We start from the raw sequence: 14,430 nt of genomic DNA on the forward strand, positions 1-14,430 counted from the left end.
GTCACAATCTGTTAGTTGTCTATTTTTGTATTATTATTATTATTATTATTGTTATTATTTACATATAGACAGACACTCACAAGTTAGGCCTGCACAGAATCTGCTCCCACAGAATTCTGCTCCTCACATTTCTGCAGAAATATATCTGAACAATATCATTCACAAAATTCTAAACTTTCCCCACTCTTTTTAGTTTTTCTTTATTAAAGTTGAATTGTGAAAGAATTCTGAATAAATTATGTATAAATAAGAGATTTAATTTGGGCTGTTTTGATGATGTTTTCAGCTACCACTTTTTGATATAATTTAACTGGGCCCGACAGCGACATCTTCAGGTAAAAGTACAAGCTACAAACCCAGGATCTGCTGGATATCTCATCACCCATGTGCTGACTGATGTAAAAACACGACTGTATTTCTTTCCACTGAAGTGTATTGTGATATTTTTTATTTTTGTAATGACTCACGTGCAGTACAAAATCCACCCTATCCCACACGCCACCCTGTCCCATGAGACCTCAGTTAAGTAAACAAGAGAAATAATGAACTTTCAGAACACTTGTCAGCTATGATACTACAGGTACTACTATACTATACTATTATACACTGATTTTTATTTATTTATTTTTTTTTCCCGAAAAAGAATTTAAAAATGCTACAGTAAAAACTTGTAACTGATTAACTGGTAGTAACCCTACCCTATACAGCGATAAACGACATTATATTTAACAAGACAATATATTAAATGTAAAGTATTGTTAAAATTATGTTTATTAGATGTAAAAAAAAAAAAAAAAAAAAGGCATTTACCGTATTGTAAGCTTAGCAGTGAAAATGTTTAATGACAAGAAAATACATAGGCTTACTATTTTTACAGTAAAATTATGGTGAGAAACAATAATCAAGTGTTGCCGGAAGTCACATTTGGTTATACTTTACTGATAGTTATGTTTCTTACTGTTGACATAGTTTAGCATAACAGTGGTTTAAATATATATATATATATATCTTATTCTTTTTTTTAATTATTTTTTTGGGTGGTGGTTTGTCTTTGTGTGGGTAACTGTATCGTGCTTTTCTTAACATGTTTGTTGGCCATCGCTCCTGCAAAGGCCTCTCGTGATGAACTTTTAATATGGTCTTTTACAGTATTTTACCATCTGATAGTGGTGGTCAGCAGTGCATTTTAAAGTACAAAACATATTTGTTGTAGTTCCAGTTGGTTGAAATATGAACACTGTATCATTTAATGATATACAGTATGGTTGTGTACTGTAAAATATGCATAGCCTATCTAGGCATCCCGTTATGGCTAAACAATGCCACTGTATTTATTTATTTATTTTTTATGGTAAAGCTCTGGCAACCACAACTTTATACCTAATCAAGAGTCTGGTCCACGCCAAATGAAAACCAATCACAAAAAAATCCTGTCATGTTTAACTTTTTTTAAGATTAGGCTTTCCAGACAATAGCCTCATTTACCTTCGCCCCACAAAATGTTTTGTCACCTAACTGTAAAAACTGCACTTTATATTTAGGCTACATAATATCTGAATTATTTTTTATTTATCAAAAATATTACAAAATAGTCTATATATCAAAATAATGGCTGAAATATTATTAGTGTAATTTTTTATATATATATAATATTTTTAAAAAGTTGTAACTAAATAAAAGTGACTGAATCAATCTGAATATCTGATCAATTTTTTTACGATGTTCCGCTAAATGAACCTATCTTTCTGTGTCTCTCCTCGACACTCCCTCCCTCCTCCAGCCTCCTCCTCTTTCTCTCTCGCCCCCAGTGCGCTCGCGCTGTTGCAATATTTCAGGAGTTTGTACAGTGCGTGCCCTTTGTGTTTTTGTCTTGCTGTTCATAATAGATTGCACAGACAATTTAAAACGTTAAAAAATAGTGGCTGAGCATTTGGATCTTCCCTCCAATGACTACTTTTGCTGTTTTCATGTGATGTAATAAAATGGGACAGTTTTTTTTCCGAATACCTCAAGCATGGAGCCAGGGAGAGGATACCTTTCATTCACATGGATCACAGGTTTGATCAATCTAATTTCATAAGTCTATCTTTTAGCTGCTGTGTAACAGTGTTGCAGATGCACAAATAAATCAACAAGAAACAGAATCCCTCAAAAATAAATAAATAAAATTAGATAAATATAACATTTTATAAACAAAAACAGCCTATAGCCAATAGAATAAATAAAGAAAAATATAAAAGTAAAATTGTGCATGCTGAACGACGTCATTATTATTATTTTTATTATTATCGAAATCGTTTAAATTCAGTTAGGCTTCAGAATTAATACATTCCACTTCATGTGTAAAATAAATCTAATGATCTGAACAAAGTTGCCTGAATACATTAAAGTTTGATTATAAACCGAAACTCAGTTTACTCCACCGTAGGAATTTATTTATTTATTCATTCATTTGAGATGTGCCATGACTTTAATTTGGCGGATTATTGGCGTCTTCTCAGCGGGCGTTGAGCCGACAAGGGGGTAAACCAATAACTGGCATTATTACTTGATCATTTTAGATTAAAATGCTAACAGGATTAAAGCGACAGAGTGAGGCGGAATGTTTCTTATGTGATCCCCACACACTGTGTTGCAGTTAGCACGGAGTCTCGTTCACTTCTCTAAAGTCTGCACTGTGTGACAGAGCTTGATAGTGAAAGTATTTGACTTGTTCAACTGCAAATTGTGCATTCACTGAACCTGCATGCTTTCTTGCGTTAAAAATGAAATATTCAACAACTGAAGAATTGAAGAGCATGACATTTAAATCAAAGCCTCTGAAATAAAGCTTTAGAAATTCTGTAATCCTGCTTTTCAAGAGAATATTCCATGTTGCTTGAAAACAAAACAGCTAAATACAGAACTCATCCATGACAGATAAGAGTAGGCTACTTCAAAGGATAATAAAGACACGCCCCAAGAAAGAGTAGACACACTTGAGTGTTTTCTCTTCTTTTGTGGCAATTACTCCAGATAGCAGAACACTGTGAAGGAATAGGTAATTTATACAAAGCAGTGCACACGTGAACTCAGGTGATAGATGAAAAAAGTCATTATTTACTCACCATTATGTTGTTCCAAACATGTATGCTGATATTGTTTCTCTTGGAAAAACAAATTAACTTTTGAAGAATCTTCACACGTTTCATACAACAACAGTTCATAGTGATCACACCTGTCAAACTCCAAAATAAATGATAATGATAATAATAATGATCACATGCGTCAAGCTAAAATAAAATGTGAAAAAAATAAAATAAAATACATGATTACAGAAATAATACAGTGAAAAAGAAGAGTTTTAATTTGGTGCCCACAGAGGAAAGTCAGAATCTCTGGATAAACAATAGAATAAAAACTGCCCCATTCAGGTCTGTATGGTTTCAGAAGACTTGGAATACAGTGCATGAGTTGGACAGACTACTTGTTTGATACTTTAATCGTGCTTTTTGTGGAGCTTTTTTGTCCTTTTTGGAGTTTGCCAGACGTGGTCACCATGAACTGCCTTTATATGGAAAAGAGCTGCATGAAGATTCTTCAATTTCTCCTTTTGTGTTGCGTAGAAAAAGTAATTGAATGCAGGTTTGGAATGACATGAGGGTGAATAAATAATGACAGAATGTTCAATTGTGGGTGCACTAATCCTTTAACTGACCACTCAAGAACTGGTTACACGGTTGGACATGTCTACGCTGTCTTTACGCCATCTCCTTAGTCCACACTGACGAGTAAAAAATGGACGGAAATGCCTCTCTACACCGGTCGTGCCTGCAGGAAACTGTAAACTACAGATCTATTTTGGGACACATGACAATACAACTTTAGGAAGGAACTACAGGAATTTCTAAACCACCCTGACAAGAGATGTTACATTAATTAATATCTTAACCCTATTATGTGTGCATGTTATCAACTCATCTAATAGACTACAGTTATTTTGATTTTGCAGAAGGGAATTAGTGTTCACAATTCACATGACTTCAACATATGAAGTTTTACTCTTTAGCTCAAAAGATTTCATTTTAGTAGGTTAACACTAAACTAATGCCAGCTATGTATATATATATATAAACAGGGTTGGGAGGGTTACTTTTGAAATGTATTCCACTACAGATTACAGAATACATGCTGTAAAATGTAATTTGTAATGTAAAGCTGACAGTTTACATAATGTTTATTTCTATTTCTTCTGCTCCAAACTTACTTCAAACTTACTTCTCTGTCTGCTCGTATGAATGTAACACATCATAAGAAAGTGTTTCACCGCTGTTCAAATGCACTTTGGATCACATCATTTATATGTATAAATGTTTTCCATCTGAAAGGACTAAATATTAAATGAAACAAATAAAATGCAAAGTAATCTCTTCAGTAATCAAAATACTTTTTGAATGTAACTTTATTCTAATTACCAATTATTTAAATTGTAACTGTAGTGGAATACAGTTACTTGTATTTTGTATTTAATATACATAATCCCGTTACATGTATTCCGCAACTCCCCAACCCTGTATATATATATATATATATATATATATATATATATATATATATTTATATCTATATATTGAAATACAAATTTGTTTGAATACTTCTCTCATAATAGCCACAAAATGAGGCAGAAAGAAAAAAAATATTGTCAATCAAGTGAGAGACTTGATTGTTTTACTGAACATTGCAGATTAGAGTTAGAGTCAGTTAGAGCTATATTGTAGATGCGCTGCACACTTGTCCTCTCGCTCTCTTCCCCAGAGCAGGGTAGCCAGGGTTTCATGACAAATTGGGCTAATTTGAAAACACAATCACGGGTTAAAATTATAGCAGCATGGGCTGTGGTTTTTGGGATACTTTAAAAATGGACCACGGGTGCCAAAATGTTTGGTGGTAGACACTAGATAATGACAATACAACATCTTTGTCATGTATAATGATTCCGGGATTGAATATGTGGCAACCGCACCCGAATATTGTTGCCTTTAAGGTGCTGTAAGCGATTTTTTTCATGGAAAGATATGCAAACATTTTTTCCTTCTCCCTATAAGAAGACATTGAAATAAGTGTCGTGAGATATCTCACCAGTATCTGTAAAATAACTAGACAAACGGCAATCAAAAATGTGTCCACAGCCACAATCTCTGATGCTTTCTGCCTGTCAATCATTTTGTGTGTTCTGATAGTGTTGTAGTTGCAGCGAATTATTGAGGCTTAATGCCATGTTCTGATCCATACAGTTGAGGGTGCTATTTCGCTACTGTTGTGTTTGACAACTGTGAGAACATGCTTTGAGGGGCGTTGCAACATCAATGGCTTGGCCTGGTGGAGGTTAGAATGGCTAAAATCACTTACAGCAGCTTTAATCAGCACGCTGTCAGCTGTGCGCCACAATCAATACAGCCATTTTTACACAAAAATGACATTCGAGCGCATGATACATTGTTTCCCACAATTGCAATTGCTGTATAAATACATTTATTTAACATCCCATTTGAAGTTATCCTCAAAAAAAAAAATAAATAAATAAATAAATTGTAATTGACAATTAAAATCAAAGCAGTAAAAGAATAAAAAAATAAAAGTGTCAGTAGTAAAAGAAGTAAAAACAAATACAAAGAATAAATAGACCTAAATATGGAAGCATGCATAGTTAAAATCATTCATATACTACATTGTTGTCAGAGGACCTCACTGTGTTTAATTTCTGCAAGTGGCATCCAGTTATCATCTCGAAATTATGCTTAATTTGCATTTTGCAACCAACTTTGTGTCAAAATGTATTAATCTTTATCAGTCCAATCAAATAATAGGTTAAGAAGAAGATTAAAATATAAAAAATTGTTACAAACATAAAAAATGTCATTCAGAACATTCACAAACAACCCTGCTAGCTAGCTACAATGTCACAGCTAGGGTCTTTGGGGTCTTTTACAGGCAGCATTTTTCTTGTTGGAAAGAGGACAAGATATTGTAATTGACCGCAAACTGCCTTCTGTTTGCCTTCTGCATTCCATTAAGAAAAACATCAGCGTCTAACTCCACATATAATTTAAAGAAATCAATGTGCTGCTCAGTAGCTGTTCTAGCTTGTATGGCACACTGGGCGAAACCCGCTTCAACACTGTGTGGGTGCCTCATGCCGCCCCCCCGCAAGATGCCATCCTGGGCAACTGCCCATGTCGACCATGTCAACAGCTCACTTAATAGTGGAGCTGTTGCGGTTCAGATAAGATAATAATGACATCACACATAATTCTTCCAATTGTTGCTTGCCTTTATAAATATGTATTCCAAGGTATTCTTCTATTCTAAATGCATTACTGAATACATTTAAGAGAGAGTATTTAGTTGGGTCCAAGACATTTTGGATAAGGCTTAAGAGACTTGCTGAGTCATGCTCTGAATACACACCTCCAGGTCTTTGTAATAAATGATAATTAAATAACTTAATTATCTATTATAAGGAAAAATACACTAGTGGTTAAACAATAAAAGAGGTATAGAGTGGAATCGAGCAATTAAAAAAGCTTTTTTTAAATCTTGTTTTTAATTATCCAGGGTTAATAAGGCCAGTGACTATGCTTTTTAGATTTAGAAAATAATCAAATATCCATGATAGCCAGTTAGCTGACTTTATGTGATTAGTTTTGACATCTCCTTGTTTGATACTATAAAACTTAGCTCAACTAATTGCAAACTTGCCTGTTTGAGTCTTGACAAATAACCAAGTTTGTCCAAAAAGTTATTTGTAGTCTGCATATTCAGTGTAACAGATGATGAAGTGTGAAATGTAAAATATGATAGCAAATACATTTTATGATGTTATTAATGACATCCTGAAAAGAGTCTAGTGGGTCTAGTGGGTTCCACATAAATCAGTGCACACTGCCTGATATTAAAGAGCTGCTAGAGGCCTGTGAAGAAATTACTTATTTTGAGTCATCAGCTCAAGTCACAAGCATTTGTAATATACTCTACTGTAATATTCTTGGAGTGAAGTCCAAACCTCAGTTCCACATGAATTAACATATACACATTTAAATATGATGATATACATTTCTATCTGGAGAGGCTTTAGTGATTTCAAGAATATTATGAGTTACATTAGATAAATGTTTTTAATATGAACAGATTAAAAAAAAATCTCTAGATCTAAATAAAATGTTTGAATTATTTTTACATGTAGTTGCAACAGATGCTTTCTTAATAAAATGACTAGGCTTAATAGTGCAAAAAGTGCATTGTTTTAACAAAAATATTTATTTTAATTTACATTAACATTTACCACTCTTTTATCCAAAGTGATAACAATCAAATTTGTTGGTATATGTTGGTGACCTTGCATATGTTGTTTTACCAGAATCTGAAGAGTGTTGGTTGGACTTTCTTGGATAAGTTATTTTGTGTCGACGTTTTTTAGACAGACACAAATGGTGTTTATGTTGTCTAAAAAATGAATTCACCTTTCAACAGATAATTTGGCTGCATACTTCACATATGATTTTTCTGGATCCCACTGTGTCAGTCATTTGTTTGCAAGTAACACTGTGTTTGTGAAGTTCTTGTATTTAAGTTAGTGCCTCAGGCTCTTGGAGCAATGCCCACTAATAAACAGACAGAGTCTCAGTCACTTCAACACTCTAATAATCATTCTCTGCTGCTCTCTTTTAGACTCATAGAGTCACTCATGTAGTCCACCATGATAGATTACTCACACATTCACGTAAGGTGTCAGTTGGGTTAGACACGAAATGTCCAGACACAAATATACATTCACATAAGATCGTAAACAAATACGATGACATGAAATTGCTCTTTCTGTCTGGCTAATGACTGTGCATCTATGACATTAATAATACATATAATAAAACATACTATTAAGTCATCAATCATTACCATGAGTGGTTAAGGCAAAGCCGCACATCTGAGAACTTTTTTGCATTTTTCTGTAGAATTATAATATATACTTCCAATAATAGATCATGGTTGTGAGAGATAATCAACTACATTGGTAGCTGAAGAATATTAAGTCTGTGGACTGTTTTTCTTTTTCTTTTTTCCCCTTTTTTTTAAAGCTTTTTCAAGAGGCATTTTTCAAGCTTAAAATGTGACTGTTTAAGGGAAAGTGTTTATCTGAGGTCGGTAACACTTTATACTAATGTTTTCTTTATTAAGGGATTATAAAGTGGTTCATTAACCCTTTAAGCTATGAAGGTGTTTTTAAAGATTACCTGTTTCAGTGGCATACCCAAAATGTAAGGCTTTATAACAAAAAACCAAAGAGGGTCAGTTGTTTCCATATGTAATTAGAAAGAACAATCCTCTCTGACCATATTTGGATGACTTCCATCTCTGCTTGCAGCAATCTGAATCCTAATATGATTGGTTTAGCATTCCATGATGCTGGAAAATGTACTACATAATTTCAGATGAATTCATCTGATCCAGGAACGTGTTTTTAGCCAGATAGAACCTTATGTGGATTATCTAATGATCTATGCATCCGATTATGTTGTGTGTGGGCTTGTTTTAATGGGAATCACCTCCTCTGAGTAATTTTGTGCGATATTTTATGTTCTGTTTATTTTTTGTGAAGTTATAAGCGAAAACGCAGCTTATAAGCAACACCTGTTTATATGTAACATGTTTGTCAAATACATGTACTTAGTGGGGGCCTGGGTAGCTCAGCGAGTATTGACGCAGACTACCACCCCTGGAATCACGAGTTCGAATCCAGGGCATGCTGAGTGACTCCAGCCAGGTCTCCTGAGCAACCAATTAGCCCGGTTGCTAGGGAGGGTAGTGTAACATGGGGTAACCTCCTTGTGGTCACTATAATGTGTGGTACTCGCTCTCGGTGGGGCATGTGGTGAGTTGTGCGTGGATGCCGCGGAGAATAGCGAAGCCTCCACACGCGCTGCGTCTCCGCAGTAACGCGCTCAACAAGCCACCGTGATAAGACGCGCGGATTGACGGTCTCAGACGTGGAGGTAACTGAAATTCGTCCTACGCCACCCGGATTGAGGCATGTCACTACACTACCAAGAGGACTTAGAGCACATTGGGAATTGGGCATTCCAAATTGGGGAGAAAAAGGGGAGAAAATCAAAAAGAAAAAAAAAAGGAAGTAAAAGACATATACTTAGCTTTTACTCGCTATATTTTTGTCTGTGAGTAAAATAAATGGTTGGTTGTATTCTACTCTTTGAGAGCTTTCCAACGACATATGACATATGGCTATTTGATCAGTTTAATGTTTTCATTGATAACAATAATATGTTACGTGCAAAATTATTAATAAATTATCAAAACAGAACACTTCTGAACTGTCTGCAAATTTCAAAGCACTTGTTCAGTTTTGGTCATAATGCCTACAAACACTGAAAAGTAGAGCTTCTGAGCTTTAAAACAATAAATATTTTCTGTTGATCAAGACTGTAGTTATTGATATTTTGATAATTATTTTTTTCTCAGTGGGCCGACAATCCGAGCTTAAAGGGTTAATGACTAATAAGTAATTTACCAATGCATTATAAATCATTGATATGTGGTTAATACAACATGCATACAAAGGGTAATTTTCTTGCAATACCAGTCAAATAGTGAGCCATTTTACCTCACATGTTGTAATTGCTTAAACAACACTTATTCAACATCGTTAACTTATGGAAATGTACTTTAATGTTAAGTGGACACATATGAAGCATTTATTAAGGAGTTGCCAATATTAGAAACCTAAGTAGACTAAAGTTAATTGTGATTTAATGGTCATCAGGCTTTATTATGTGATATATGCTGTGAATGAGCATGAAGACCTGAAAAGGGTTTTTGCAGAGGACTTTAGGTAAATAAAATTAGGTAAAACAATTATTTTGGCGTCAGTGTGGTCAAGGAAAGTAACAACACAATTGAGTCATAAAGTAATGAATATAAACACAAAGTAGATTGTAGTAAAATGACAATCTTTCCTTTTAATAGCTCTTTAATTTCACTACATTGTGACATAAATCATGAATTAGGGCATTTTATGTTATTGATTAATATAAGTATGAATAAGTGTACTAATTAAGCATTTATAACATTTAAAACTAAATGGCAAGTATAGCATGAAAGTCGTCTTTTTAGGCATGCTGTTATAACTGCATATTAATGATTTATAATGCATTTGTTAATGACTTATTAGTCATTAATGAACCCCTTATAAACCCTTAACAAAGGAACATTCATGTAAAGTTTTACCCTCAGGTCTTTTCATTGGTGACCTTTTAAACACCGTTTTACTTTTTTAAATGGTCCTGCACTGTGACAAATTAATTTTTAAAAGTACAGATATTCCATTGAATGGTTACTGTAATATGAGATCATGAAAGTTGCAAGCATAATAATTTGAAAGAATCTGTGAAACACTGTTTAAAATAGTTTTAGATGGAGTATAGTATTGTATTTCATGTCAGCTACCCACTTACACTCCTCATAAAAATGTAGTTTCAGTGAAACAGGAGACACACCCACATTTAAAACTGTCAAAAGGCAGATTTGAAAAATATCACAGTAAAGAGAGTACCGTAATCACAATAACAAGTATTCAGAATCATGTGAAACCACATAATACAGTCTTACTGGCCTTGTTTGCATGCTTTATAAAAGAACAGATTGGCAGACGGGATGTGCTGCTTTAGATTTTAGCTTCAAGTACACCAGACTTTGTGGAGATCACAGCACAATTATAATGTGGTCTGCCCTTTCAGGCTCATACATGCAGTTATTTTGACGCACATCACTGCATTGTAAGTGATAATTGCTGCATCCGTGTGGGATTTAGTGTCTTCCTTGCAGTGTATTGTGGTGACAAACCCAAGCTTTTTCCTGCTTTTTTCACTTGGGACTGAGGAGCAAAGTCATTAGTTTTTAAACAGTAGGGGTATCATTATGCAATGAAGAGGAAAGTGAGTTTGTCCTCTTATGTTCATTTTAAGATGGGAGGTGGCTTTCATTGGGGTGACAGATAATTTAGTTTATTTATCCATTTTTATTTCTTCTGAGTTCAAATTGACCACAAACATAAGCAATGTTACTATACTGGATTACAGTCACATTCCTGAAAAGTCCATGTCCACTTTGTGATACAACAGAGGGTTAATGCTTCAATACTGTCTTCTAATATTAGGTCAGCAGTTTGAGTAGGTCAGAGGAATATACAGTAATAAGATAATGTGAAGGGAAAAAAATATAATTTTTACTTTATTCAACTGCATATCTTTTTAATATATCTGGGAGAACCTATATTTTAGTGTGACTATGTTCCAATCCAGACAGAAGACAGTTTGGAATAGGCCATTTCACGCTAATTACATTATGAAAAACAGTGCCATCTTATGTTTAGTCTTCTACAATGCACTTTTTAAAGGTTATGAGTTGAATATGAGTGTCTTGCATGCTTTGACATGGAATATAAGAATACGTATTTTCAAATATAACTATATTAATCTATTTCAACACTAAAAACATAGTGTTTTTCAAATTCTAAAAACCTTGCATTATTTGTTGTCATATTATTGATATTTTGATGTTATTCAATTTATGTAACTGTGTCATTCAAGTTGTCTTGGAGTAAAATCCAAAGGAACACAGGAATGTTGCGTGTTTAATGCTGAAGCCTAGGTTAGACAGCACTGAGCTGATAATTCATTCATTTTATGATATAAATGCTCAATATGTTGTATTCCAAAAAATTTTTTCCATGTTTACAGATATGTAAATGATACTTTATAAAATAAATAAATACTAATCATTTTTAAATATAAATAAACAGCCAAAATATTATGACCATAATATGCTGGGCACTTGGTGGCTGCTTTTCTACTATCTGGGTCCAACTCATCTATTTAAATTATGTAATTAATTAATTTAGTCAGAATTTATATTTGTCAACAAAAACAAGTCCAAACTTTTGATAGTAAATGGAGGTGTGATAAGTATTGCATCTAATTTTATCTTCTGTTTTTTAGGATGTGTAAGTTAAGCTAAAGCTCAGGTCAGTTATGGAGGCAGGACTGAACTGCAGCTCACACTGTGAGTCTGGTGTCTGCTTCATCTATCCAGGAATGAACCACCAGCAGGGCTGGGATGTACTGCAGAGACTCTGTGCTCTCTCAGTGGTAAATGCACACACAGACATACATACGTATACACGTATACACAAAAAAACTATTATGGACACTTTGTGGTTGTCAAAAATTAATGGAACCTCTCCATAGTTAATGTGATGAACTGCTACTATGCTCCGATCAGGATTTTTACCACCAATACCGATCACTGATATTCTTGTCATCTGATCGGCCGATACCGATCCCGATACCAATCATTTCACCTTTATCAGGATCTCATCATAATAATAAGTCATAATAACTGCCTATATGTAAGCTTTCTGCTCACTGTCACTATTAATTGAATTTACATCTTCCCAGTAATATCACTTTGCCTAGTTTTTGCTGACAAAAACAGATAAAAAAGTTTAAAAGGCTTATTAAAATAGCTTTAAAAAAGAAAAGAAAAATCAAGTATCAAGAATGAGAAGCTGCCGACTGGGAAGCTTCTGCCATGAACGATAATAAGGACTGTTCAAACTGCTCATGCTGTTTTCCCTTTGCCTTGTCAAATGTACAGTACACAAACTTTTCATATTCGCCATACCTCTCCCACTGCATCACTCTTAACTGCTGAATCAAGTTTGTTGTCTTACAACACTATTCCAGTATTACCCACACCCCATGATGCCATGACAGTGCTGCTGAAGTCTTAAAGGAGCCGCATGTCTTTTGCGATATAAGCGATCGGTTTATGCGATTGGCCAAATTACATATCACCGATCGAGTAATAGGACGTGACATCCATCGGCCGTGCATTTTAAGTCTAGGCCTTCAGTGCGATTCATGCCATTAAGAAAACACAGTTTCACAATGAATAAGACGCTATATCATACATTACATGGCAGTCAACTAATAATACCAACTGACATTTTAAAAACACGTCCACGCACGAAAGCCAAAACTTGAAACGACACTTAATGCTCAAGCAAGCCTAATTTTAACTGCAGCATGACTGTTTGTGATATGAACGTCAAAAACCATAATATTTCATATGAATCTACCAAGGAGGTTTATAATACCTGGAAAAATCGATCTAATAATATTTGCAATTTAAATGTTGCTTGCAATAAATTTTGTTTCGTCAGGGAACACAGTTATGCTGTGTTCCATTCATGTTGGATGCGGGATATTCCTGCAATGCTCCCGTTAGCTTAGCAGAGGTTTGACTCTCATTAGAGATGTCTCCTAGCAACCCAACTGATAAACAATGCTGCAGCGCTAGCATTTGTGCTTCAGGTGTACGATTATCAAAAGAGATCATAATGTTTTATACACCTGTTTCTGCAGGCGTTTGTTAAACAAGCTTTAATATCATATAATGTGGAAATGAACTAATTTATCGATATTACTTAATAAAGTGAATGTTTATCACTTGCTTTGTATAGTGTCGACATGTTTGTGTGACATCATGACCCTGCATCTCGGCGAAATCAGAGTTGAGAATTTCTGCACGAGTCTACAAGTTGTAATTCTGACTTCAAGATGCATTCCATTACACTTTTCCTAGTAGGAAGTTGTAAAATCCAACTTTCTGAGTTGAATGGAATGCAGCACTACTTTTCAAAACTTGATCCGACACTGAATGCTCCAGCAGCCTAATTTACACTTAGAAAACTCCTGATGTTGCTATAACAATGCAAAAAGCACTTACCAATTTGCTTGAAGTGAAATCAGTCCTCCTTTCCTGTTTAATAAATTAAGCAATCACACGGTCATGCAGAACATCTTGTGTTTTTAAATCCATGAGGATCTCTTTCTCAACGGCAATACCAGCAGTGATGACAGCCGACTCTCAGCAAGATCTCGCGCTCTTCGTTTTCAAATTACGTACATCACTTAAAGCGATTGTCACTCAATGCCAGCTAGAAGGCCTCAACCGGGACACATCCTAAAGATCACACCCACCAAGAACAAATAAATCAATCTGACTGGCTGATGAATCTGACAATCTGACTTTAGTTGCTGATTCATTTGCACTGTTGAGGGATTCTGTGGAAATTCTGAAGGCCTGAGGGGGTGGAGCTCAAACTCACATGCTGCTTCAGCTAAGGAGCTTGGCTTCGGGCATGTGATTTGTGAAACAATTGTCACACTTCGCTTGTAAGCATCAAGGAATAAATTCTGACTGGATAAACTTTTCGTTTTTATCTATTTGTTTGTAGATTAATTAAGAGTGGAAAGCGATTAAAAATACATAGGCAAAAAGGTGATTGAGAGTGAAAGGATGAAAAATATTTTATTTATT

At 34.6% G+C, this 14,430-nt stretch overlaps 1 protein-coding gene across 1 annotated transcript in view; it reads left to right on the forward strand.

The window, feature by feature from the left end:
• Positions 1 to 1,860: 1,860 nt before the first annotated feature.
• Positions 1,861 to 14,430, forward strand: part of LOC127447037 (probable G-protein coupled receptor 156) — a 28,434-nt gene continuing 15,864 nt past the window's right edge. Inside the window, exons 1-2 of the mRNA XM_051708510.1 lie at positions 1,861 to 2,057; positions 12,045 to 12,194. Coding sequence (XP_051564470.1) covers positions 12,078 to 12,194 — 117 coding nt within the window. The 5' untranslated portion in view covers positions 1,861 to 2,057; positions 12,045 to 12,077. The remainder of the gene's footprint in view (positions 2,058 to 12,044; positions 12,195 to 14,430) is intronic.

The sequence above is a fragment of the Myxocyprinus asiaticus genome, chromosome 10 (assembly GCF_019703515.2).
Source record: "Myxocyprinus asiaticus isolate MX2 ecotype Aquarium Trade chromosome 10, UBuf_Myxa_2, whole genome shotgun sequence".
Lineage (NCBI taxonomy): Eukaryota > Metazoa > Chordata > Actinopteri > Cypriniformes > Catostomidae > Myxocyprinus > Myxocyprinus asiaticus.